A 27,064-nucleotide genomic window follows, 5' to 3' on the forward strand; every position below is an offset into this window, starting at 1 on the left:
TCTATGAGTAAAAGCAATGGACAGGAGAGGTAGAAAAACAACATCAAATTCTTTATTATATTCATCAAGTTGTCACTGTTATTATTTGAAGCATTTCCATGCTGATGAGAAGAAGATACACATATTGAAAAACCAAAATCAGAAAATACTGAGAGAGAAAGTTACAGAAAGAGAGAGAGCATGCAGTGAGTATCTGTTAAGATGAAGACGTCCGATGCTCGTTCTCCCCTGTTTCCCCTTTAACGTCCATCAGTTTCACGCACTTTTTAAAACAGGAGTGACTCACACACATGGGCTGTAACCAAGCACGAAGTAACACACACACACACTACAAAACTGGAGAACAAAAAGTACACTTAGTGAAGTTATCAAAATATAGGCTATATACTGTATATTCTTAAGACTTATTAATGTTAAAACAACCAGTGCTGAGTTAGTTTCTATGAGAATGAGTTCAACATTATATTCTCAAACACGTACACCGATCGATTATAGATGATCTGAAGGGTCCAAACCAGTGATTCTGTGTGTTTTAGTCCATAAACTACAAATCAGTGTATACAGTATGCACAGTTTGAAGTTAAAGGGCTTAAACAAGCAAAATCAGTAGTATGGTCCTTTAATTTGAGTAAATTAAACAGAGAATATGTAATGAAGAAAGCTTATGTAATGTTTTCTGGTAGTAACATGAATAACTAGTGACTCGCTAGTGACACGTAGTGGCCAAACCAGAGAAAGCTCCACATTTACACGGTAGTCAGAACACAATGTTCAAACCAACATAGGCTTCACTGGGACACAATGACTGTACTGTACGTTTACTGTACAAAGACAAACGTCCACCATCACTGTGGTCCACTAACGTCAATGTTCACCTAAAATGAAAGAGTCAGCGGATCTTGACTCAGTGGAGCTTTAGCACTGAACATCGTGCTGCAGCAGCTTATTTGTAGCGACATGTTTCCTGTGTGTGAAATTATAAACAGATGTGAACTATACCATGTGGATTTACTGAAGTTCATCAGGCGGTTTGCATGGCATGGCATGGCATGGCATGGCAGGGGAAAGTAGCTAACAGTATGAATACAGGGAGGTACAGCTGTGAGTCATCTGCATATCGTGTTAACAGGACTTCAAGATTCTCACTCCTTTCAAGAAACTGTCTTCAAGAACCTTTAAAGGACAGTTTCAACAACCCAAAGTGGTTCAGAAAAGTGGCTTAAAGTGAAGTTTAATTCTTGTTTTGGTTATTATTCAGATTTTACAGCTGAAATTAAGTTCAGTCAGGTTTCTCAGTACACTGCGAACTTGCCGAATACTAAAATCAGCAGTGTGCATAATATCAACCTCACCTCATCCCTGAAAAAAGCTGGTAGTTAATAGTTTTGTAGTTTTCAGGACCTTCGGGTCATTTCTGTTATTTTCAACGACATTTTCTACCTAGAAAGCTGCTTCACTGAATTTCAGTTTTTCCAAGATAGATGCGAACTCTGGCCTTGTTGTTAGGATGAAGCAGTGATCACACAAGATGATTGTTTTAAAAGGACAGCAAGGATTGCGAGATGATTAAACCACCTGAACTTTCGGGCCGAAAAACACCTTCAAAACAAGCGCTAATGGGTCAGGAGTTTGTGTCCAAAATGCTAAACTGGTCGGTGCTTTGTCAGCCGATCAGGACTCCTCATACCTCAACCTACGACTCATAACAAAGCCTGAGAGTTGGATGACGTGTTACTCGCGCCACCTGTCCGCTTGACCTCACATTCAGCAGTGACGCTCAGAGCAGAGTTTTGAATGAAAAGCTCATATGCAGCCATGGCCTGACTGAACTCTGTTGAGCTAAACTGAGCACTTGATGAGTGTAAGCGCTGTAGTTATCATTAGTGTAATGTTGAAGCCGACTCCACGGGCACAAACAGAACAGTTATCAACAGCAGTGTGCAGGAGCAACCACAAAGTGTTACCTTTAGTCAAGGCTGCAGTGCGTGAAGAACAACTGAGAAAAATACTCAATGAACCAACAACAAATGTTCAGTCTGCCTGTTCAGTCTGAACTCGGAGAAAGTTTCTCATTGACCAGCTTCAGAGGCTGATGGACTCCAAAACTTCACCCACTTTAGGATTTTACCAAAATACCAAAGAGCCATCTTCTTGTTTTCAGCACTTTTACGAAAAATTACTTTTTAAAAATGCAGAAATGTGCGGAATAGTTATAAAACAATTTAGTCATAAAACCCAATATTATGTAATATTATTACCCATTATTTATAGGTACAATCATCTGTTACATTTTTTTATTGATATAGATATTGATAAAGTTTCACAGCTCTGGAAAAATGCAGTTGCATCTCTGAGATCTGTATGTTTTATCCAAAAGAGAAAACTAACTTGTGAGGTGCTTTTTGATAAATAACTCACAGTAAAATGAGTGGGAACACAAAATTCAGAAGTATACTCAAGTCTTTCCAGAGCACAAACTATATCTGAACAAATGTGAGCAACGATTCATGGTCATAAATTGAAAATTCAACCTGTAAAACATGCCATACATGCAATATCACTTAAAGATATAGATGATAAAACTTTGGGTTTCCATTATTGGGTTTACGCACTGTTTGTCTAATCTCAAAGTCTCTGAGGTGTAAATGTACTGTACCTCCAGTGACTGATTTGTTGTTTTTAAATGTTTCTTTTCTCCGTCTGAACATTTGTTGGTAGTTTCGGGCATCAGAGTGTGAGTGTGTTCATCTCTCTGTATTAGTGTGCTTACAGAGTGTAAATAGACATTAACACAGGAACCATTTCCACACAGAGATAGGTACACTGTTAACATATTGCTGTTTTCAGTTATGCACATACTGGAGAAAGATTTTAACATTAAGCACACATGTAAGTTTAGATTAACTTGTGTTTTTGTTTTGTCTTTTCACAGATGCTCACATTCACAAATGTACCGAAGTTATTTAACTGGAGAAAGAGGGATGAGAGTAGAGGGGAAGGAGAAAGAGGGAGGAAAACTTTTACAAATATCACAGACTCTCTGGAGAGTTTGTCCAGGGTTTAAAATTCTAAGGTAGAAAATTTTAAACCTCAAGATGAACAAAATTAATGTTGGATGAAGGGAAACAGAGCTGGATAATATTCAACTCTAAACTGATTCATTGTTGTAAAGCTGAGATTAAGTTTAAATGAAGCTTATTTTCAGGCATATGCATGACAGAAGCAACACAAAAACATTAATATCACATGTTTCGGGGCTGAAAACACTTTCATTTGAACATTTTTGATTTTTAAGATACATAAAGGAAGTTTTGGGTCTGTTAGCAATTTTGGTTAATGACATTACAATTGTACTGTAGCTCTTTATAAGATTTCTATAATACACTGTATTTTAACTCTAACTAGGAGGACTAATGTTTGTATTTGGCAATACACTGATTAATAATGACATTTTATTTATTCCAAGGCGTTCAGTCGAGATGATATCTAACTAGTTCTTCTATTTAAGACTAAATTAGCTGAATCTTTTTTTTTTCTTTTTCGATGTGATGAAGGAAAAAGACAAATCCAGCTGTTTCCTATGTGTTCACATTTGTCGTGAAAGGGTGACTAACGCAACTTAAACATACACTTTATCTTTAATACGTCGAATTCGACTTGATGTAAGAAAATGTTGGCATCCGTATTAACTACAGAGCAACATTTCTCACATGCGACGAGATATATATCATAGAGACCAAGAACCATTTTGTCCTCTTACACCCCAACAGTGATATTACACATCTGTAAGATAAAAAAATATAATCGACTGTAACAACATGATAAAATACAACAAAGTCAGTAGATACTAGATGATTAACCCTGTTTTCAGTTTGAAATCTGAGATTAAAGCATGCAAGTGATAAAGTTCTTCACACACAGTTTAGAGAAGTATTGAGGGTTGAAAGTAGATCTGTAGCACTGACTTGGTTACTTGTGTAACCATAGTTCTCTGAGTGTGAGACTATCTCTCCAGCTAAAGGCTGCTCCGAAACACGTTCAAATCATGGTTAGTCAGAAAGGCCATGCGTGTGTGATCCTAATAGAGCAACAAGTTCACGATTAGTGCGTGGACACCTCAGCTTATGTGCCTTAAAGAGTTTCATCACCTGTGAATGTAGAGTACGTAGGGTGGAGAGATAGTCTCGACACAAGAGAAAAGAGAAAAATGTAAAGACAGCACAAATTAAATGAAGTTCTTGGTCTCAGATGAGTAGTGAAGCAGCAGCAGCCAAATCTGGGTCCACCACTACAGACTGACTCAAGTCAATCAAATACATAATCTACGTGAGTACGTGAACACGTTGAAGCGACTCATGAATGGCGTTCACACCCGTGCTTGAAAACACAAGAAGTCTGCAACGCGACACAAGCGTGAAGTGCAGTTTCAAGGCAACAAGAAAGATCTGAAATAACTGTAACTGTCAAGGCAGCAGAGTTTGATGAGTCTCGACTACATCGCCCCCTTCAGGACTCAGGAGAGCTTACAATCGTGCCATCGTTGCGTGTGTTCAGGTACTTACGCAGAGCATGTTTCCGGATTTAAACAAATATGCAAAACGCAAGTCGAAACCATCAACAATATTTACACTTTTCCAGCCAACTGGTGCCAAACTTTATGACAAATCCGTTTGGCACTCATTCCAGAATTTGGTGAGACCCAAATCTAGTAGCAGCAAAAACAAAACATGTAGCAGCACAAGCTAATGCTATGTGGTTTTTTTGTTATCCTCAGAGTGAATAAACAGCAGTTTTTCTGCCCCAAAAAGATACAACGTGGACAAATACCAAGCTGGGACAATGTGACAAAATGATAAGATGTGTAAACGGGTAAAGAGAATATTTTTGGGGAATTGCTTTAGCAGAGCTGGATTCTCAGTTTCATTAAAGGATTGCAGGACGTTTTGATCAGATACAAGGCACTATAGATTTTGCTATAGAACGGCTAAATTAGAAGGATTTGGGGCTGAGCGTACGAGAGAAGAGGGACGGGGGTTTTCACTACGAGAAGTTTGACCGACAACAGCGATAATCTGAGGAGACTCAGTGAGGAGAGCGAAAGTAAGAGATGGCGAAAAAAGAAGAGCGGAGAGATCAATCCGGTGTACAGGTAAAGGAGGGAGAGGAGGTTAGGACTGCATCTCAGCACGCAGCATCCACGGAAACCAACAGCAGAACAGCAACCTGGAAGAGAAGAAGACAGGAAGAGGAAGAGGAAGGACATGTGAAGATGAGGAAGAAGACTCTGTTTACACCACCTGGTAACAGTGACCCAAATTCAGTTTTTTTGCTCACATGTGGCACATCAGAAACTTATGATATTTTATCTTTGTAAAAAAAGGAAATGCTGCATTTACGTCACATTGGAGTTACCATATTTACCCATTTCATGCTTGTATATAACGTCCACAACAACACATACAAGTTGCAGTTACAACTGGAAACTCCAATAAAGAAACAGCTGAAAACAAACATGGACGCCTCAAACCAGCCAGAGTCCATCATTAAAGGTGATTAATGAATATAGTGTTATATTTTAAATGTTATTTTTAATCCTCACCAACTCTGCCGTCATAAAATTGTCTTGAGTTGTCGATTGACATGAAGGCTCGTAAATGGTAAACATGGGAATCTTTACCATCACTACCATCAGTCCCATGTGATGTAAATGCAGCATAAACCCACATTTTAATATTTTCAGATATTTTAAGGCAGAAGTCCAGAGCTTTAGGGTTAGGGTTAGGGGTTAGGGTTAGGGTTAGGGGTTAGGGGTTAGAGTTAAGGGTTAGGTGTACAGAGCATGTGTTGTTGTCTCGTTACTGTTCTCACCTGGATATGGAGCTCTCAGAGGTCAGGTCTTTAGGAGAACGCATTGTGTTGAAGTTACGCTTGGGCTGCGACACTGCAAGACACAAACAAACAAACAATATGTTAATGATATTAATAACAGGGAAGGAATTACTGATGTTCACCATCAATCATTGATTTAGGGGTAAATATAAAGGTGAATAAGCTCTTAGCTCCATCACAACACAAACCTTTGTTCAGATTTATGAATTTATGCTTCTGAACCTTAAAACAAATATTATTGTTATTTTGGGTTTTGTTTTGGTAGTTTTGTCCATTATTTCTATCAGTTATGAAACTATTTTTCTTTCAACCTTCACTGCAGAAAGACAGCAACATTAATAGACTCAGTTTTACAACAGAATCCATAACTTAAGCATCTGAAAGGATTAAAACAAGTCCAGTTGAACTCTGAGATATATGAAAAACAAAGGCAAATATTCCTGAACTGTCTGCTGTGGTATAATTGTCCACTGCAGAACCATTTGCACAATTAAACTACAGTAATTTCAGGTACAAAGTTGAACTAGCACGAAACTGAGATGCTGTAAGAGCGTGATGATACTTACTTGTGACCTGATGCACTTTCTTCACCATGGAGTTGTCATTCTGTGAGCCGTCTTTAGGACCTCCGATTCTGATTTAAAAAAAAAAAAAAAAGAATGAACTTTCAGTTTATTGGTGTTTTCATAATGTTACCAGAGTAAATATATCACATTAAAAAAAGACACTTCTGAAGAGGAAGAAAACTAAAGTAAATGTTATTCTGGAACCAGGTTTCCACTGGCTTTAATACTCTTTAGTATTTTGAATTTATTATAAAAAACATGGTGTAATTATAATAATCATGGACTTATAACATCATCAAACTATTTCATGTACCAAAAATAAACTCTGACATACTCTGGTAAGGGAAATTAAAATAATAATCAGCTGTAAATAAAACAAAGGTTTGGTGGGTTTTTTTTAAAAATACATCCTCACCTCTGGACGCGGGAGGGCGGAGCAAACACTCCATATTTGGGGAGGCAGCTGAAGTAGCGGACTCCAAACACTGAGCCGTCATGTTTCCCTGTCGGCTGATCCAGCTCGATACCAAACCAGTAACCTGCAGGGACACAAGCAGATCAGATCACACCCGGTCTGCTTCTGACTGGTCGTAAACTGTTTTTTTAAAAGCTGCTAATTATCACTGTTGAGTGAAAAATTCCTTTAACACAACTGTCACCCTCTCAAGCCTCAAGACAAAATGGACACAAGAGAAGAAGACGAAGGAAGACAACTTGTTTGTCTGATCAAAACTGACAATTTTGTTATTTTAAGATTGTCACCACTACTGGGGTAAAAGTAAAGATTGTCCGGTGGCACCAGAGGAAAAGCCATGTTGTTATAAATAAAAGGGCTTTCTCCTCGGTACGGGGGCTATTTTAGGACATGTCAGACTCAGTTTGTCAGGCACAGCTGGACACAGTTACACATATGAAAAAAATGACAGTGAAAAAACAAATAAACATGCTAACCAGCACGCAAACAGCATGTTAACTTCCTAACATGCTAACCATGTTAGCATATTTTCTGAAATAGATGTATTTAGCAGCTTAGTTCAAATACAGATAACACTGATTGCTCAGTTGCTCAGTTTAACAATTATTAAGTCAAAGGATATATTAAAAAGTATTGATTGGTATTTAACTAATAAGTGAAAACAGGAACAGTAAGAAAAGAAGAGTTTCTGCGCTGAATATAGTTCATCCCTTATTCAGATGCGCTGAGGATGATTAGAGGTAATGACTTAAGAAATAATGTCAGACCAAGTGAATTTAGTATACATAAAACATATATGTGGTTAAATAAAGTTGTTTCTGATAACTGGCATCTCATCTGGACAGATTTTGTGTAGTTTTGTGCTGGAACAACAGTGTAATCTGTGTATACAGTGTAGAGAGTCCACCAGCAGAGGACCAGCAGACAGACCTGGAGCAAAGTCGGTCTTGCCGTAGAAGCGGACGATGCCGTGTTTCTGTCCGGCCACCAGAACCTGATCACCGACTTCAACGTTCATTCCCTCCGGATCCAGACTGGCGACTGACGACTTCTTCCTCTGGGCTGAGAACGCACAGCGAACACACTCACAACCAGGTTTACGCTTGCCAATCAGGACTGATACAAACATACTGTCCTGCACCATGAACTTTACTGGTATTCACAGTAATCACAGGCTATTTCTTCCTGAATATCAGAGCTATCTTACCTTTCTCTTTCTCCTTCTTCTCTTTCTCCTTCTTGGTCTTTCCTGCGAGGCGGGAGGCCAGGTCCATACGGGGCGTTCGGGGGGTGGAGGTGACAGATGAGAGCGCCTGATCCACAGCCTTGGAAATCTTTGACACCGGTGCGAAAATCCCTGCAGGACAGAAGAGACAAACACACTGAAACCTCAAAAGCCTCTGATGTTATCTTGAGTTCATTCCTGTGATCGGATAAAGAAACACTGGAAAACTGTTAACAACTTTGGGGCAGAAAGACTCCAGAACAAGCTTTCCTTTTAGCTCTGGTTTGGTCTGCACCAATATTTGAGAAAAATAGTCTTTCTGCCATTTCTGGAATATTTGAGGGAGTCAGATTGGTGTTAATTGTTGGTGACGTATTCTGCAAACTATTCTTTTAAATGTTTTAAATGGCAAATGTTCGCTTTTTGCTAGGTTTTTATATTACAGCAATATAACCAGTCAGTACCAGTATATCTCACACTCCTGACACTGACCAGTGGACACCAAGTACTGTAATGTGAGAATCATTCTTATTGGCCATAGTTTCCTTGAAAAATCATAGTCTTTGACTACTGTTGTCCACTGGGAGGCTCTACTGGACCAGTTAGGGGTTGAAAGGCAGCGCTAGGGTGGAGCTAGATGGAGAAGAAATAACATAACATTTTGCAAACAATTTTTTTTTTTAATCATTTGTTTGGCTTGGGTGAGTCCATGTTTCAGATATGTGCACTTTAACTGTTATTCAATTCTACTTGGCACATTATCAACATGATAAAAACCATTGTATGGGACCTGGTATGAGCAGTAATCCAGGCTGAAATCACTAAGTATGTTACTTTCTGTTTTTCATGTGAATGTGTTTCCTGTTTATGTTTGTCAAGTTGTGAGTGCTTGTGTATTTCCTGTTGTTCTTTGACATTAATTTTAAAGTTTTCCACATAAAATTGGCTGTTTTTCTTCAGCTACTGTCTACACTTCAGTCTAATTTACCAGTCCCATAAGAGCCTGACTGTTCTGACCTTTTACTCTTTTTTTAAAGCTAGAATTGTTATTGTTTAGTAATAGAATCAACAAAAGTGTTTGCAGTAGACATAAAGTATGACACTTGAAATTTACTTTCCCCAGCCTTGCATGTTCATATATACGTAATACTTCACTTTAAGTCCCTCTATTTAGCAGTTATAAGCAGTGTATAAACATTTATTCATATTCAATTCATAAATGGTTAATAACACACTATAACAGACATTTTAAGTGTTTATTACTGTACAGTATTTGTCAAAAAGCATAACTTCTCCTATGAAGACATATTCTATTTATACACCAGCAAAGTTATAGTTGAGTTATAGTAGACAAACACATTAATAAATACTTATATCTGCTTGTAGCTACATTATAATGTATTGTAACAAATTTGTTAATGTTAATATACGCTTATAAATGCTAAATAGGAGGATTTAAAGTAAGTATACAACCTCAAAAGCCCTGACAATAAATAAAGAAGCCTCCACTTCTCAACATAAATAAAATCCCTCTAGCATTGCGTACGCAGGTGTTCACTGACTTGCTCAAAGGCACCGTGGCAGCTGCTGTTACCTAGTTTAGGAGGGCAGATGAAGTAGCGGACGCCGCCGACGCTTCCATCGTTCTTCCCCTCCGGCTCGTCAAGCTCCACGCCGACCCACTGACCGCTGGCGAACTCTGTAGTCCCGCAGAACCTCAGAGTGCCACTCTGAAAGAGAGACAGAGAGAGACATCTCATCTCTCGAGTTAAGAGGTGAAATCATTCCCGCCCTTGAAACATGCCTTTAGAGCTCCATTAGCTGGTTACAGTAGGTTGCATGGAGGCAGATAGTCTGAGTGTCGGAAGGGGAAGGGAGGAAATGTAACAAACAAGTGCATCAACGCTACAGATGGGAGTGAGAGGGAGCAGATTTTTTTAATTTGCCATGTGACAGGAAGAGAGCATGTTGTCAGTGTGGTGAGTCAGTCCAGTTAATCTACGTTTCCAGCCGGCGCCCGTTTCCCACCAACCTGTCTGAGGTTTGCAGGCGGGCTGTCGTCTCTGCTCTGGTCTCTCTGGAGCTACACAGCGAGAACACACTGTTCAGAGCTCAAACAGCAAATACATGTAAAAGCTCACATTTGTTTACTTTGTGGGCAGCCATGTTCATGTGACATAATTTCAGGAACAATATGTAAATTTTCTCAATCTCCTGACTTGGAACACACACTTAATTATAGGAAGTTCATTATAGTCATTATAGGAAGCAGAATGTCTTGGTTTATCAGCCTGGAAGTGGACGGGACTCACTTCCTAGTTCTAGTCACGATGAGCCGTTCTGGCCTTCAGTCCAGAATAAAATGACGTTTTCCTCCCCTGTATGTGTGTATATTTGGTTTGTGTGGGGAAAACTGAGCTTTGTAGAAACGCTGTCATATCAGTGATAGACTGTTTCTTCTTCGCTGGTTTTCTGTGGCTGACTTGCTCGTCTGTCCTCCTCACACGCCCAGTAGGAGGAGAATTACCCATTTTGGCATTTTAATATGGACAGAGGTCAAAACTGAAACGGTGTGGACGCTTGTTGTTTTTGAATGAAAACAGTGTTTTAGTATTTTGCTGGTTTAATGTAGATTCAGTGTCTTGTTTATGCTTCAGCAGGGTCTAAAATGTCCTTCACAATAAGTCTCAATTTACATCTCAGGTGGTTTGATGTGAAAATAGAACAAACTGAGGGGTAAAGCAACTTCGTGATTAATGTGAAAATTCAGATTTTAACGCTTCATTGAATGACGAGTCAACCCTCCACATGGTTTCCTTTGACAGACTGTTTTGTGTTTTTGCATTTGTATCGTTCAGGTTCATGTTTAATCTGACAGGAGTGCTGAAAGCTCATCAGATCATCGAACAGCGTCTGAAACCCCTCTAACTCCTTCTGACATCAGAGCCGACAGTCTGACAATCACACCAACTTTACTCAGTGATTATCCAGGTGTGAAATTAAAGGTGGAGTTTGAACTTCTCTCTCAAGATTTTTTTTTCCAAACAATTACTTCTGTCACTTTTCGTGTGAACAGTCGAGTGCAACACAATAAAAATCTTTGACTTTGGAAGTGATCAAACAAACTAGTTTGTTTTAAGCATGATGAGCTCTTCAAGTATAAGTCTGGTGATATTCAACAAATCCAACAAATCCTGTGAAATGAGATAAACAACAATGAATTGATCTACTAAAAAGTATCGTGTGTGTATCCACACCCTGATATATATCCTATTCCTCTGTGTCACAGAGCTCCATTGTTTGCCACATTGCACTGTGACATGTTCCTTCATCACCATGAACACACACTGTAGTTTATTTTGATACTCACTAGAGCACCAAATGTGGATTTATCCACTGCTGAAAATAGTCCCCAACAGCTGTACTATCTCCAGTTATTTGAGTTATATTTGCCAACCAGCTGTTTCAGGAAGTTACTGAGCCTTTTCAAAAGATGAGACTATATATTTGTGTTCTTAAAGATTAACTTCAATAGGAACAAAGTCAGTCAATAGTAGCAAAGGCAGGAAGTATTGAGAGACAGACTAACACATTGTTGTTTTGGGTCTGCACATAGGATTTGTTCACAGCAAGAAAAACATAGAAAATCACCAGGATTACCCGTTAACACTAGAAAAAAATCTCCTTTCACCCATGATCCCTTGCATTTTGTTTCCCTCTGCGTTCTCAGTAAACACCAGTTCAAATAATGTGTTTTAACAACACATTTTCTGATTTAAAACATTTCATTTTCATCATCTCATTGTGTTGACTGACATATAAAATCTAATCCGGAGCACGGTTCTGACCTTCATGTCGTCCAGCATCACGCGGTCTCCCAGCTTCAGCCCCAGCGAGGTCAGCATCAGGTTTCCTGGGATGTTGTCATAGTTGGGCAGCGTGGCTCTGGGAAGGTTACAGCTCAGAGGAACGGCGTCCAGCAGCAACTGCTTCAGCTCTTTGGCCACCATGGCGGCCTCGGCCTTGTCCAGACTCATGTCCATCGGATCGGGAACCACCTCCGCTGGAACCTGGCCCTTATCGTTCTGCAGAGAGACAATGATAGGAAGGGGGCAAAGAAGGGAAAGGAGAAGAGAGTGACACTTTTCTTTAGCTAGGTCAAGATTTAAAATCGCAAGATAAAGCCATGGAGCATTCAAGGAAAGAGACATGAGCTGGAGGGATTATTTTTTGAATCCACAAATGGAGTTCTGTCTCTGGATTTAGGGAGTACATGTCACTCACCAGTGAATCTAGTTTTTTCCACCGTCTTGACAAACACATGCTGTGCAGCCAAGCATTGTTCAATCCTACAGAACTTTATTTTAAATTGTAGTTTGATGTCAGATGTCAAACTGAAGTTTGGGGTAACGACTTTTTAATGGTAAAAAGAAGAAAAGCGAGTTGTTACCCGGACGGTGGGGTTGGCTCCGTGCTCCAGCAGACATTTGACTGCACCCAGACAGAGGTTGGAGGCAGCGATGTGGAGAGCCGTCCCGTAGTGGAAATCACTGCATGTGGAGTTCAACACTGTGGAGAAGAACACAAGAAGAAGAAGAAGAAGAGGATGTCTGTGATTCACATATAACAGACTGGTGATTATCAAATGTGAGTGAAAAGTCAATGATTGTTGTGTGTGTGTGTGTGTGTGTGTGTGTGTGTACCTCTGGGTTTAGTGGCTTTGAGCAGGACTCGGATCAGTTCTGGGACGTCGAAATAAGCGGCATAGTGCAGAGCGTTCATGTTGGTCCAGCGGCTCCTCAGACTCACATCGGCGCCCAGAGAGATCAGCTGGCTGCTGAGGCGCAGCGCCGCCGCCGGGTCGCCTGCACAGACAGATAGGATGAAACTAAAAGAAGCCGCGACGACATCCGTCACACCACAGATCCTCCAAGCTGCACTGTGCACTGACTTGGAACAATGTTGGACTGATGTTGGACTCTTTTAATTGGAGTCATTTCACTCGAATCTTTCAGGGACGTATTTAGTTTGATTGGATTCATTATATTAATATCAGACCTGGAGGAAGGATCCCTCCTCTGTTCCTCTTCCTCTTGAACTGATGTTAGTTTTGTGGGTTTAACAATAGAGGTAAGCTGGAGGTTTAGCCCTCTGAGGCAAAGAGGTGATTTTGGACTTAATCTTTGGTTTTGGTTTTTTAATGGAATTTGCTGCTATCATTTAAAGGATAAAGCTGGCAATATTTTATATTTTTCTTATTGTCAACAAATCTCATGTGCAGAGCAAAACCAACAACAAACTGATCTACTAACAAGTATTGTGTGTGTGCATCCAAAGCCTGATATATCTTATTCCTCTGTGCCGTAGACCTCCGTTGTTGTCCAAAAACTATTAAAAATACATCAGTGAGTCACACCGACAGCTGCACTGGGTGACATGTTCCTTCACCACGAAGACACTGGTTTTGGTAGTTTGTTTTGATTCTAAAGACTAATAACAGCATTAGCTTGTTGTAGCTTGTTGTGCTACATAATCACAACCTCACTAAACATCAAGCTTTATCCTTTAAAGAGGTTATTTTTGGGGGGGGGTTCATCTGAATTGAGGGTCTCATGATAGACGTAAAATGGAGGTTAAACTCTGTGATTTTGGACTGTATTAATAAAACTGACTTGACCTGACTGGACTGTGGCAAAGACAAACCAGCTCTATCAAGCTTCAGCTGAACAAGCAACACTTGTCAGTAGAATCAGTTCATCACTGGTTTTGTTTTTTTATGGGATTTGCTGTCAGTAAATACATTTAACTGATCATCTTCCTTTAAATGTTGCATTGGATTCGAGCTCAGTTGTGTCAGACTGACTGCTTACCGACTCCGTGTGCTCCAGCCTTGCAGCTGTAGTGAAGCAGCGTCATGTCGGTCAAACCGTCACGGTCATTCACATGACAGCCTCGCTTCAGGATCTGAGACAGAGAAAAGGAGAACGACACAGAGGACGGAGGTTAACAGAGAGTCACAGTTATCATTCATGGTTTAGTGCACACAACAGCTGTTCATCACATTATCCTGATGAATCATTAGTTAAACGTTCTTGTACGGAAAATACAAGTAACTTAAGAAAATACCCGATTCATTGTAGTAGCAGGACTAGCTAACTAAAATGTGTGTGGAGAAAGTCACTGTTTTCCATCGTGGATATCTTCAGCTCTGCCTGGTTTATTATTTTTCATATTTTCCATTATCAGCAGGTATTATTTTATGTTATCACTTATTTAAACAGTGAACAACCTTCATCTGAACAACATCTAGTCTCAAAATCAACTGCTGTTCTCTGTAAACTTGCTTAATTCATGCCAACATTAAGCTTAAATTAGCTATTTTTCATTGTTTTTCGCATTTGTGGTGCTTTGTTAACAAGTGAAACCTGATTTTTTTTTAAAAAACAATCTACACTAACAATATATATCTCCTTTTTATTAGATGGATCAACTGTATTAGTGTTATTACTATGTGTGTGCATTCATCTAAAATTGTTTTACTGTTAATGTTGGTAATGGTAATGTTTGTTCCGTCTCATAATCATCGTGTCAGTCATCGGTGAAGCACTTTGAACTGTATGAAGGGTGAAAATAAAGTTTGAGATGTTTGAGTGATGCTGGTTTTTCAGCCATTTTGACACCAGTTTGTTGACACTGCTGGAGTTCTTTTATAGTGGGAGATATCACAGCTGTCTGATTCAGAGTTAAAACTAGGAGGTTGACATTAATAGTTTTTCCCGCTCTGATGCTTTTAAGTAACCCACGTTCATTAAAAGCAGCTAAAAACAGAAATACTGAATGAACCACATTATTAGATATTCTTGAGCAGAAGTTCCAGTTACTCTTCGGCTTTATATTTTATAGTTTACAGGAAGGATCATCTGCCAAATTAAAAGATAAAATATGGCAGCAGAAAACACGACGATCTGAAACGTCAGCGATTGTCTCGCTAAGACTCGATCGCTTGACTCCTCGTTTCTGAGTCATGTCACTGTCTGCTCCTTGTTTTATATTCCTCCAGGCTGAGTCAGCTTCCTGCTGAGTCATGATAGAGTCTCACTGACTTTCCATCTCTCTCTCTCTCTCTCTCTCACTCCTCTGCACCACTTTCTCTCTCCGCTCTGTCTCTTTTTCTAGTCCATGCAGCCATTTTATCTGGGTCATTATCACTATGTGTGTGTCTGCAGGGAAATAATGTAAGTCAATGCAACAGTCGAAATAACAAAAAAACAACTTTGTATGTGTGTATACTGAGTGTACATGAGGGCTGTCGGTGCAGTCAGTATTTACAGTGTGGATTGAACCTTCAATTAAAGTCAACACTGAGCTGCACTCAGTTATTATTTATCCATTCCCTCTTCTCCCATGTTGAATCTCTTTCGTCCATGTGTTTCAGGATGGCAACAAACAATTCAACTACAAATAATAATCACAAAAACCTGAGCTGATCTTTTAGTTTTTATTTGATTTGATCATTTAGACATAATATTTAGATTTATTACAACTTGGTCCTCATTTTCATAGTTTTGTCCATCATTTATATCAATGATAATAAACTGTAATTGAATGTTTCTGATGGAAACAGCATCAGAAAACAACAAGATGTATTAGCCTTTCAAATTTGACCCATTTTTACATCTGAATGCAGTAAAAACATATATTTTTTAAGCTGATATTTTATGACTTTTCCTAAAGTGAGCCAGATTATATAAAAATGGAAATATTTCATCTTTTTTAAAACATTTTGTGCAACTGATTAACATACACTGATGCACTTTTATACATAGAGAGCGTTCCAGGTTAAATTTGAACCGTATTTATTATTCAAAATGTAATATAAGTCATTATGGCTGTTTTATGTAATATAGGACCAACATATAGTGTGATTGTGAGTGTTGTTTGCTCTCTGAAAGCTTCATTAAGGATTAATCACCCATTTATCAATGACTGATGAGGTATTTATGATATGGTTCAGAAGTTATAGAGGTATAGAGACTAATTATGAATGGATACTCTGAAGGGTCAGAATATGAACAGTATGTAAGAGTTAAACAGCCTTTATATCTGGATCATGAATCGTTCCTTCAACAGAATGAAATGTGAAATGTTTCGCTCCAGCGTTCAGCTCCGATACGAGCTCCTCCCTGCTCAGTGAGATGTCATTGTTCATTATCTCCTTGTGTGTGTGTGTGTGTGTGTGTGTGTGTGTGTCCAGAGGGTTGAATCTGGGTCAACGTGACAGTGACAATCGAGTCTGGATTCAAGCTCCACGCCAAGAGCAACTAGGGCAGGCAAGACAGACATGCAGTTAAACATTCAGGAAGCTGAAATCCAAACCCCCTTTTTTTAAGCAGCATCTGTACTGTTAGCATTAGCTTCTTTAGCTTTCTTTAAAGGATGGATTCACAATTTTCTAGTCTGTCTTAAAACAATAGTCAGTTTCACAAATGAACATTGTTTTTCTTGCTGTAATCATTCCTCCTGTTCATACTGACCATTAGAAGATCCCTTCATAATGCATAAGTGATGATCCGAAGCCCTGTCTCTTTGAAAAAAATGTATTTAGAAGTTTATCTGAAGCTAATATGAGGTTTAAACTGTCCAATCAAGTCAACATCTTTCAAAGATAAAGCTTTTTTAGTTTCGAATCCCTTCTTTTTGTTACAGGCCTTCCGCTGCAGCTGAACAGGACACAAACAGGGAAATGTATCCACTTTATTTTACTAACTCAGACTGACGAAGCCTCATATAAGCTTCAAATAGACTTTTAAATACATAATTGCTCAAACGAGGACTGTGCAGTGGTCGGTATGAACAGGAGGAATTATTACAGCGAGCAAAACCTGTTTCAATGTTCATTTGGGCTCCTGACTGTTGTTTTAAGACAGACTTGAAATAATGTGAACTCATCCTTTAACTCTTTCAAAACAGTTGAAGGAAGCAGGATTCAGCTTGTGATGCAAAAGCTATAGTCAACAAATGTTTGGTATTTGTATTTGATAAAAACAAATCATGATCAATTATTAAGTCTATTAATATTCTGTCAATTAACTAATGAAGTAATTCTAACCTTTTAAGCAGTAAGTAGTTGGGTTTCAAGACATCTTATGAATTCTTTGTTGAAAGAGTCACAAGTCTGTGATGTTCTCACCTCGTTGCCAATGATGTCGATCTTGTGCTGCACCTGGGGAACCCACTGACGCACGATGGCGAACAGCTCGGGGATGGTGGTCCGAGGATCCATGAGGATCTCCAAACACGCCGGGTCATTGGGGTCGAAGAAGGTGAAAGCTGGAGACAGACAGACAGACACAAGAAGAGTTTAAGATAAACCCAAAGAGCGAGAAAGAGGGGACAGGGACGAACAGGAGGGAAGATGAACCAATGAGGGAAGAGTAAAAAACCAAATTTGGAGGGTAGAAATTATCCCAGATGGCAATGCCAAGAAGTTTCTGTCATCAAATCAGATATGACCTGTGAGCTCTGCAGTTTCTCTTCCTGCCAGCTCTGCAGTTTGAGCTCTGAGGCAGATTTCATTTCACTGAGTAACCGCAATCAGCTCAACGACAAACTTCACTTCTGTCAACAATTCACTTCCACAGACGGAAAAATAGTTTCATAAATCTCACTGCATAATGTCACCCTTAGAGACCATGATACTGACTTTATTCTCTGTTTTTCAGGTTTTTCTATCTGAGAAGGCTACATCCAGAAGGTCTTACTGTTGTCCATTTAGCCATTCATATGCTGTTTTTTGTTTTTTTATGTATAAATTCTGGTTTCTGTGAAACAGCTTTTACCTCTTACCTCTCTTCTCCTGATCGGTCATTACTTTTAGTTTATGTCTCTAAAAGAGGGGTATTAAAGGACCACTTAATACATTTTCACTGCATCAAAGGTACATTAAGGGTGCATTATATGATGATATTTCAGTACAAAAACCATGTACATGAACAGTATTTCTGTATTAATGGGAGATGTAACATCTTCGTTGTGTAACCAAGTCCTTAAACTTGAGCATAAAAAGGTGTGATGTCACTGGTGTAAGTGCTCATTAGTGAGTTCTTCCCTGCATTCATTGTTGAAAATGTTTGATTTTACAATTATTCTTTTGGAGTCTTGATATCATGACTTCAAATGGTTCAGTTCAGTGGTTCTTACCTTTCAAAACAAGCGTGTTTGGTGTCGTTATGGATACTGTTTCATTGCAAAAGAAGCACAATGGTTCCCTTAATCAAAATGAAAGGAATTTCTCAGTCCAGTGATCCTTAATCGTTTTTCATTGTCAACCTTTCATTTTTTAATATCATCTAGTTTTGAACGAGCCATTTTACTTCATCAGCTGTAGCTATTACATTCCACAACTACCGTGCTAATTATGGCGACTAGCTGACGGCTGAATGAAGACAGGTGAGGTGTTACTCAAAACCGGTCCAGGTCAGGTTGTGGTTAAATTTACACATGAAAAATAAATTCATTCTTTGTGCATTTTAAGAGCCTCTTCTATTTTTTGTCATTTTATGGATAATCTTTTATAGGAAACTTTTGTTTTTCAGTTGGGACAGGATGGATGTTAGTTGTTGAGGAGGGGAAATTTAATTGGATCAGAGTTTTTTGGGGTTTTTTTACTTGATGGGTTTATTGGTTTGAGTTTTTATGTCTTACTTTTCATAGCTTCACTGTGATAGATTACTTATCTAAAATCTCTGCAATTTTCATAGAAGCAAGAAAAACAATTGATGTATTGATGTATATTTAAAAAAACAAAAAAAAAAAGGTGCTGTAGGATTGTGACCAGTTAGTAAATAAATGGCTAAAACTTGGCTCCCAGTTGTACAACCGGACAGAAAATTCTCTGTCAGGCTGGTGAGCAGGACCGCTCATTCACTGCTGGGAAATGGAGAAAACACAGACACGCACACACACAGTGTATAATGGAGTTGGTCTGCTCTGAGTTCGTCTGGTGAATATCAATTAGCCTGTCGCCCATAAAGCAGTCAATCCAGAGCTTTCCAAACCTATTGATCGCTCACACAGCTGTCAGAAATTCAGACCGTATGTACTGACGATCCACCGTCGTCTGTGACTTTAACAGTTTATTTTATTGTACCGTTGCGCTCAAGCTCTGTCTGTTTTTATGAGTGTTTTGTAAGACTTTAAAGCCTTGGCAGTGACATGGAGTCTCTGCTGAAGTTTATTTAAAAGCCCTGCACTCAAAATCCCAATAAAGTAAGAGTTCAGAAGTATTATTGGCAAAATTTAATTTAAGTATCCAAAGTAAAAGTACTCGCCCTGCTGTAAAATATCCCCTGTGACTGATATTTTATTACATACAACAATATTAGATTGTTATGCAGCATGTTACTGTTGTAGCTGCTGGAGGTGGAGTTTGAACTACCTTATATACAGTTAGTTAGTTTAGTCCAGTGATTCCCTACCTAGGGGTCGGTGCCCCTCTAAAGAGCCACCAGATAAATCTGTGGGGTTGTGAGATGATTAATGGGAGAGGAAAGAAGGAAAAACAAATAAATGTCAGTGCTCGCGGCTGTTTTCAGAGAAAAAGCTCTAAAAAGCCACTCTACGCTACCTGCTCAGCTACAAACAGCAAACAGACACAGTTAGCTGTAGACTAGCTGGTGAACATAGTGGAGCATTTAGCAGATAAAGAGCCAGATATTTCCCTCAGGAATTGGTAGAGAGCAAAAACAGAGCTAAAAGAGAGTGAATATTGGATTTACATTCATTAGGTGGACAGAAACACGACTCCAAATGAATGATAATGTTGCTCCGTGACTGCTGGATGTGGAAATAAGCAACTGTTTGCTGACAAGTTCAACATGTGTACTTTTGTTTGTTTGTTTTCCTGGTGTATATGTGGAAAATTGCCTTAAGTGCAAGATGTTTAATGGCAGAATAAAACCAAACCAAACCAACATTTTACACTTAAAAGGTGATGATGTGTCAGTGTTGTGTTCACTACTTGTTTCTGCTAAAAACTAGTGGACAGAAAATCAGTTACTGCAGTTTTAAGGTTATACCTGTCCACACAGATGTACCATTCACCTTTATAAAAGTGTGCAAGTGATATAGCAGGAGGGCAGAGAGGTATGACAATATGTAGTATTAAAGGTGGTATGAAGATGTGTATTTAAGGTGGTATGACGTACCGTAGTCTTTGGGCAGTGGTGCCTGGGCGGAGGGATGCACCATGGCTCGGCGCCGCGGTTCATGGACCGGACTCTGGTACTCAGACACTGACAGCGGCTCAGGCTCTAGCTCCCTGCCGGCCGGTGGATCCTCCTCTTCCTCCCGCTCCTCTCTCTCCTCCCGCTCCTCTTCCTGCTCCTGCTCGTCGTCCTCCTCATCCTCCACCTCCGTTCTCTCCTCGCCCTCCCTCTCCTCTAGCTCGTATTCCTCCTCATCGTCCTCCTCTTCTTCTTCCTCTTCCTCAGTCAGAGCCTCCTCCTCCTCCTTCTGGACCCTCCCCTCCTCCTGCTCCTCCCGGTCATGCCTCTCCTTCTCCTGCACCTCCAGGTTCTCCTCTTTTGTCATGATGAGGGATGCTGCAGCTGGGCCTGTCAGAGGGGAGGCACGACACTTTTAATAATGTCAAATATGATTCTCTTGTTTTTGTTTTTCAATCGGCAAAACTTTTTTATCTCTCCTGTGCACATGTATACAAACAATTACAGTTATTTCAGATATCACAGCCTGCTGGTAAACAATAAAAGGTCATCATAATCCATTTTTACAGATTTTCATGAAATATACCTTGATGTACCCTGATTACAAAAGCAGATGACTTTAAACTGATTTACTGATATCATTTCTCACCCCACTAAATTCATTAATGTTGTTCTGAAAAACAATACAAACTCAACATCCAACAGTTGTATTTAGGGAAAAAAACAAAATGTATCCTAATAAAAATGATTGAACTTATGAGTAGATATCAAAAGATATGACTTTCCAAAGAGTCACTTAAAACAGAGTTTCTGGTTTTGGGGACCTTCGATCTGGGCCAGTAATCCAGTCCCAGCTTTGTACAAAAACACTATTAATGGTTTTGACAGAGAAAATATTGTTTCGGTGTCAGCATTCAGACATGAAAGTTTTGCATCTTCAATTGACAAAGACCTAAAAACTTGTGACTTGTACTTGTGTCTTGTGTCAGTTGACATCTGAGTGCCTACGTGCTTCTCTTGGCTTGGCTGAGCACTGTGACAGCCTCATCAGCAGGTTTGTCAGTCATCCAATCTGAGGTTAAACCAGTACGATCTAGTTTGGTTTGGCTTCAAGAATCTTGGTACGCCTCCTTGTTTTCTGTCTTTCCATTCTGCATCACCAGACAAATGCTGTGCTTAGCTTGTGTGTGTGGAGAAACAATGAAAAAGCAAAACTAATTGACCCACTGCGGCATCATGATAATAACAGCAGCTAAAAAGGCTAATTCTAACTCTCCCTGTCCATCATTAGCTGTTGACGGGCCTGACTGGATTAAATCTACAATCCACTTAACAAATGGACAAGGCACTGAAATCCATCCAGCAGCCACTCCCTCCATTACTGAACCATCCATCTTCTCCTCCATTATCAAACACCCAAGGAAAGAAGGAAGGAAGGAAGGAAGGAAGGAAGGGAGGGAGGGAGGGAGGAGGAAAAGATGGATTTATATCATAAACCTCTAGCTGTCCTTCCAGTTCAAGCCAGATAGGAGCTACAGAGGTTGCATCAACATAAAACATGATAACATATTGAATGTCCTGTAATAACCAAAATCTGGGAGATGAGGTATCCACTCACTCTGATTTTGTGACATTCATTTGTATATTTTGAGAAAGATGTAATAATTGCAGCAAACAGACCATCCTGTGTTAACTCTTCTATTCAATCCAAAAACTGAATACATGATTGTAACTTATAAATGAAAGCAGGAAAATTTGCCCTAAATAACTATTTGTACTGTTGTGTAATTTCGATACCTAAATAAGTTTTGTGATTTTGCAGCTGGACTGGGCTGACCCAGCGAGCAAATGTAATAAAATTTCAGATCATTTCTGGATCATCAACACATGTCGACACTTGGAAACAGCACAGTGGTGTTAACTGACACAGCAGCCACGTCAAACCGTGATGATGCATGTGTGGATGATTTATAGAAAAGGATCGTAGTTATGGTAACCAAAAACAAAAAAAGAAAAGAAAAGAAAAGCAGGGAAAGCTGCACACTCATTTCTCTGATTCAATTTTTTTTTACTTCAAGTAAACATCTTGACACATTGCCATCTTCAGGATAAAATCCAACAGTCATCTGACATTTATGGTAATTAGGACAGGAGTTATATGTTGTAAACTTGCAACTTTTAATCGTTTAAAAGCCAACATATGGACACCTTGCCATACAGGCGTTATGGTGCAAACCAGGAACCAAAACGACCTGTTGCATGTTTTTCCCCTTCTCTCTCTTTTCTCTTTCCTCATTGTCTGTCATCTCTTTACTGTGTGCTGTCCATAAAGGCATTTAAAAAAAAAAAAAAAAACCTTTAAAAATCTCATTTTGCAGGTCTGTGCTTGGCACTCCAGTGTCTGACATGATGGTCAGATGTATTACAGGCTCATCTACCACGCTGAGCTCCACACTTTTAAATCCTAATTATACTTTACACACCAGTGTAGCAGCCAGAGTCCAAATTTTATCATCCGCTTACATCCATGTGCACTGTAAAACAATTTAAGCTCATTCTACTTAGAAACAGATGTTCCCCTGCTGCCGTAAATGTGAATTGACTGAACATAAGTTGAATAATTAGTTTAAAGTCGTCTCGCGAGTTGCTAAAATGTAAAACTAATACATATAACAAGTTCAATAAACTTAAGGTATTAAATTCAATCAACAACTGTTCAGTCATGTTGACAAACGTCACAGTCTGATTTGCTTTCAGTATACATTTTCTCAGGTTGATAAATCAGTTTTTTATTTCACACTAAGAATTTATAGTTGCAGCTGATGCTACTGGAGATAAATTGTACCAGTCGGCACAAAGTCAACATGTGTGGCTGCTCCCAGTAACCTTATTAAACTATAAGTGTTCAGAGGAAGGTACTGAATTCAATAACCTCTATCACGGTTTGCACTGTTTTCATTATGCATGCTGGGATGTCTACTAATATTAATATCTTTAAAAACTGAATTTATTAAGTTGAGTGAAGTCTCTGCAGTACATTCATTCAACTAATCATTTCATGTCAGGTGAACTCATGTTTACTAAGTTAAAAATAAAAACTCTTAGGTTAAATTAACTTGGAATAAATAAAAACTTACATATTTAACTTAAGTTATTGGCAACAGATGAGTTTATTCCACTAAATTCCTGTATGATGTTTTACAGTATGTGTCCACAAATCCTGTATGAGAGACTTAACTTTCCACCTGACTACATAAGGGACACCTTACCCCCTGGACCATAAATTGTGAACTGCAGAATCATTCAGTATGAATCTGCCTCTGAGCTGCAGCGTGAATGAAGCCAAGTAAAGAGCAGACAGTGTTCAATCAGCAGAAGAAGCCAGTTAAACCAGTCGAAGCTTGTTCATCTTTCACATCTTCTTTATCCATCTGCCCATATCTGAGGATTAGTACACACACAGACATCATGTAGTAGGTCAAGGGAGGCATATGAGATGTCTCTATATTCTGAGCTTTACACTATAATCCACACAAACACCAGCACTGTTGTTTAATCTGAGTCAGCTACTGTCTGTCTGCAGCATGAGCTATATGCTAAGCTAACAGTTGCTATCAGTTGCATCAGACATCCATGCAGAGAGGATACTGATCTGTATCAAACAAAGTCAAATTTGAATTTGAATTTAAATGAATTAAAATATATCTTAAACACATCTTCTTCAGTTTATTGATGGAAATTGAAGTCTATTTCCTGTTTTACCCTGCAGCTGCAGTCTGAATGTCGTAAACATTTCATTATGCTCAAATCACAAAATAACAACAAAGTGATCACATGAAAACAACATGTGAGAAACGACTCCAACATCCTCTCCAGCCTTCTGTCCAATGAACACTCCTTGATGAAAACTTCCTGCCGCGACATTTGGTCAATTTAATTTCTCTGTTTAAAGTAATTATCTGTCTCTGTTTCTGTACGGTGCTTTATGTAATCTGCGGTCTCAGCTGGTAGATTCCTGCCTGAACAGAACAGTAATCACGGACTGAACGGGACTAAAAACAGGACTCAGCTGAGGCCACGATAAAGGTTATGCAACACGACTGTGTGAGTCAGCACGGACAGACAAATATGAAACATGAAAGTATGCGCACAGAGAAGAGGTGGACGTAATAAATACAAACAATCATCTTGAAAAATTATAGATTATTGCTGTAACACTGTACCTGTTGTTTTCGGATGTATTACAAGTGGTATTTTGTAATTTAATGATGGAAAAACAGTGAAAATGTAGCTGCGAGGCATGTGAAAGATGAATCATCAGGATCAGTGACGTACTTTAGCATCAGGCTTTTCTGTTTTTGACCTCTACGCTCAGAGGTCGCAGACAGCTGAAAGTTTACATCTCAAAATCTTCTCAGAAGGTATTTCTGAAAATCTGACGCAGGCTCCTGAGGTTTCCTGTCAATCTTCTAAGTAAAAAAGAGTAAGATTTGAACACCTTGTCATTGTAACATGACAATGTGTTATAATTGTTAAAATAAAGATATTTAAATGGACAGAATTCAAACCCAGGATGTCACCTTTCCTTTGTGCACTTCATCTTTGAACACCAACAGGACGCCCTATTTTTTCTATTCTATTCTAGACCAGAATGGATATCATACATATCATACAGTATGTAGTTGATATTTTCAATAAAACCTCTCTTTTCCCCAAATGGGTTACAGTACTTTATGGTATCAAATAAGACTGAACACCTGAACAAATATACTGTAAAAACAAATAAATATTTAATGTGCACAACGCAAAATGCAATCGAACAATAGTCAGGAGTGCCTTCATTCAAGTCAAGTCCATTTTAATTTATATAGTCCAATATTGTAAACCACAAATTTGCCTCAGGTGACTTTACGATCTGCACAATAAACGAGACCTTCTATCTTTAGACCCTCCTAAGATAAGACAAGGAACCCCCCCAAAAAAGCCTTTAAAGAGTAAAACCTGGAAGAAACCTCAGAAGAGCAACAGAGGAGGGATCCCTCTTCCAGGACAGACACGCAATAGATGTTGTGTGTACAGAATAGACCAAAATAACAATATTACCAAATGGAAAATCAGGATGGCAAAATTATAGATAGACTGTAAACATACAGTATATTCATTCCTAACATGCAATATATGATGGACCTTTAATATTCCTATAGAACCTATAAATGAGATTATTATGACCTTGTATTGAATCAGTAGGAGCATCTGTCATACACTGAGTCTCTGTGGGATTAATGGACAAGATGGAAACCAACAATAATGTCATTTTAAACACTGAGCACCACTGACAGACTCACACAGAGACACTAAATACTCATTAAATGGTTATATCTGTTGATTTTGGATGATTTTCAGGGTGTAGGGACACCATGTGATGTGCACCAGCAGGTTGTGAGAGGCAGAGGGAGGCCATGGCAGCATCCTCCTCCTCCTCCTTCTCCATCCAGCCTCCATTTTACACAAACCCGACCAGAGACAGAAAAAAAAACGCCATAAAAACAAGAACAGACGCAGCAGACAGCGCGTCCTTCACAGTGTCAGCTCCAGCATTACAGTCACGATCCGAACAAATAAAAAAACAGGAATTACAAACCGCCACAACCCCAGTTTGTGGTTTGTGCCAATGTGCGTAGTAAAGGGCAGGATCGGGAAAAACGCCCCACTGAGAAACAATGGAACGGACGCACACGCAGAGAGAGACGTGAAGGGGTCACGTTTATATTCATGTAAATATTTAAAAAAAACAGAAGGTGGTCGATTTGAAAAAGATGTGAAACTGGCTGTCGGTTTAGCAAATGGAGGATTATTTCAGAGGTTTTGTTTTTGAACAGCGCCCCTCTCTCTCCATCTCTCTGCCTCAGCATCTCCATCTTTCACAGAGGCAGAGAAATAACACGACAGCCTGATGATCATCAATACATATTATACATATTATAAACAACACACATTTGTGTGAGTATAAACTGCAGATTAAAGTGTGTTTTACCTGAAAAACAAGCCGCTGGTTGTTCGGTGATGGTCCTCTTTCCTCCCTGGTCCACAGCAGAAACAACACTGATGCTCTGCTATCTCTCTCTCCCGCTGCCTATTTACCTCTCTCTCCCTCTCTCTCTCCCGCTGCCTCTCTACCTCTCTCTACCTCTCTCTCTCTCCCCTCCTCTCTATTTTAATTCAATTCCACATATCAGCGTGACGCACTGACTTTAAAATGATGCCAAAAAAAGATCGACTGCAGATGGTAAATAAATACATTGATAGGCTTGTTCAAAAATGCGAATTTATTGTGAGAAAGAAATAATAATTACGAAATGTCTTTACAACGTCAATGTACACAACGTTAAGTTTAGGTTACCAAAATCTGAAAAAAAAATATGTAAATTTCAAAATTATGAAGACGCCTTTTTCAGGGATCAAGTAATGGATTAACAATTCATAGTCTTCCTGCAGCAATGGAAGTCAATGAAGTCAAGTCAAGTCAATTTTATTTGTATTGCCCAATATCACAAATCACACATTTGCCTTAAGAGTCTAAACAGTCTGTAGAGCAACATAACACCTTCACTCAGGGAAAAAATGGAAGAAACCTCAGGAAGAGCAACAGAGGAAGATCCTCTCCCAGGATGGAAAGAAGAGCAAT

General features: G+C 39.1%; 1 protein-coding gene across 2 annotated transcripts; it reads right to left on the reverse strand.

Moving 5' to 3' along the window:
• Positions 1-30: 30 nt before the first annotated feature.
• On the reverse strand, positions 31-26,540 carry clip3 (CAP-GLY domain containing linker protein 3). 2 transcript variants are annotated; one of them, XM_067595511.1, is made up of 15 exons: positions 26,414-26,540; positions 20,362-20,769; positions 17,346-17,485; positions 14,026-14,119; positions 12,859-13,020; positions 12,606-12,724; positions 12,004-12,240; positions 10,188-10,238; positions 9,750-9,885; positions 8,138-8,287; positions 7,861-7,992; positions 6,871-6,994; positions 6,456-6,523; positions 5,869-5,941; positions 31-5,223 (listed from the first exon to the last, which is right to left on the reverse strand). In XM_067595511.1, exons 2-15 carry the CDS (start codon positions 20,744-20,746, stop codon positions 5,169-5,171), a joined length of 1,926 nt encoding a protein of 641 aa, XP_067451612.1. In that variant the 5' UTR covers positions 20,747-20,769; positions 26,414-26,540; the 3' UTR covers positions 31-5,168. The 2 variants fall into 2 exon arrangements, with proteins under 2 accessions (XP_067451612.1, XP_067451613.1); XM_067595512.1 differs by lacking the exon at positions 10,188-10,238.
• Positions 26,541-27,064: the final 524 nt, after the last annotated feature.

The sequence above is a fragment of the Thunnus thynnus genome, chromosome 7 (assembly GCF_963924715.1).
Source record: "Thunnus thynnus chromosome 7, fThuThy2.1, whole genome shotgun sequence".
Classification (NCBI taxonomy): domain Eukaryota; kingdom Metazoa; phylum Chordata; class Actinopteri; order Scombriformes; family Scombridae; genus Thunnus; species Thunnus thynnus.

Coding starts and splice junctions, on each gene's coding strand:
- clip3 (XM_067595511.1), bottom strand. CDS start 20,746: ATGACAAAAGAGGAGAACCTGGAGGTGCAGGAGAAGGAGAGGCATGAC. Junction 12,241..12,605: donor GAGCCAACCCCACCGTCCGG/GTAACAACTCGC, acceptor GTCTCTCTGCAG/AACGATAAGGGCCAGGTTCC. Junction 9,886..10,187: donor CGCCTGCAAACCTCAGACAG/GTTGGTGGGAAA, acceptor TCTCTCTTTCAG/AGTGGCACTCTGAGGTTCTG.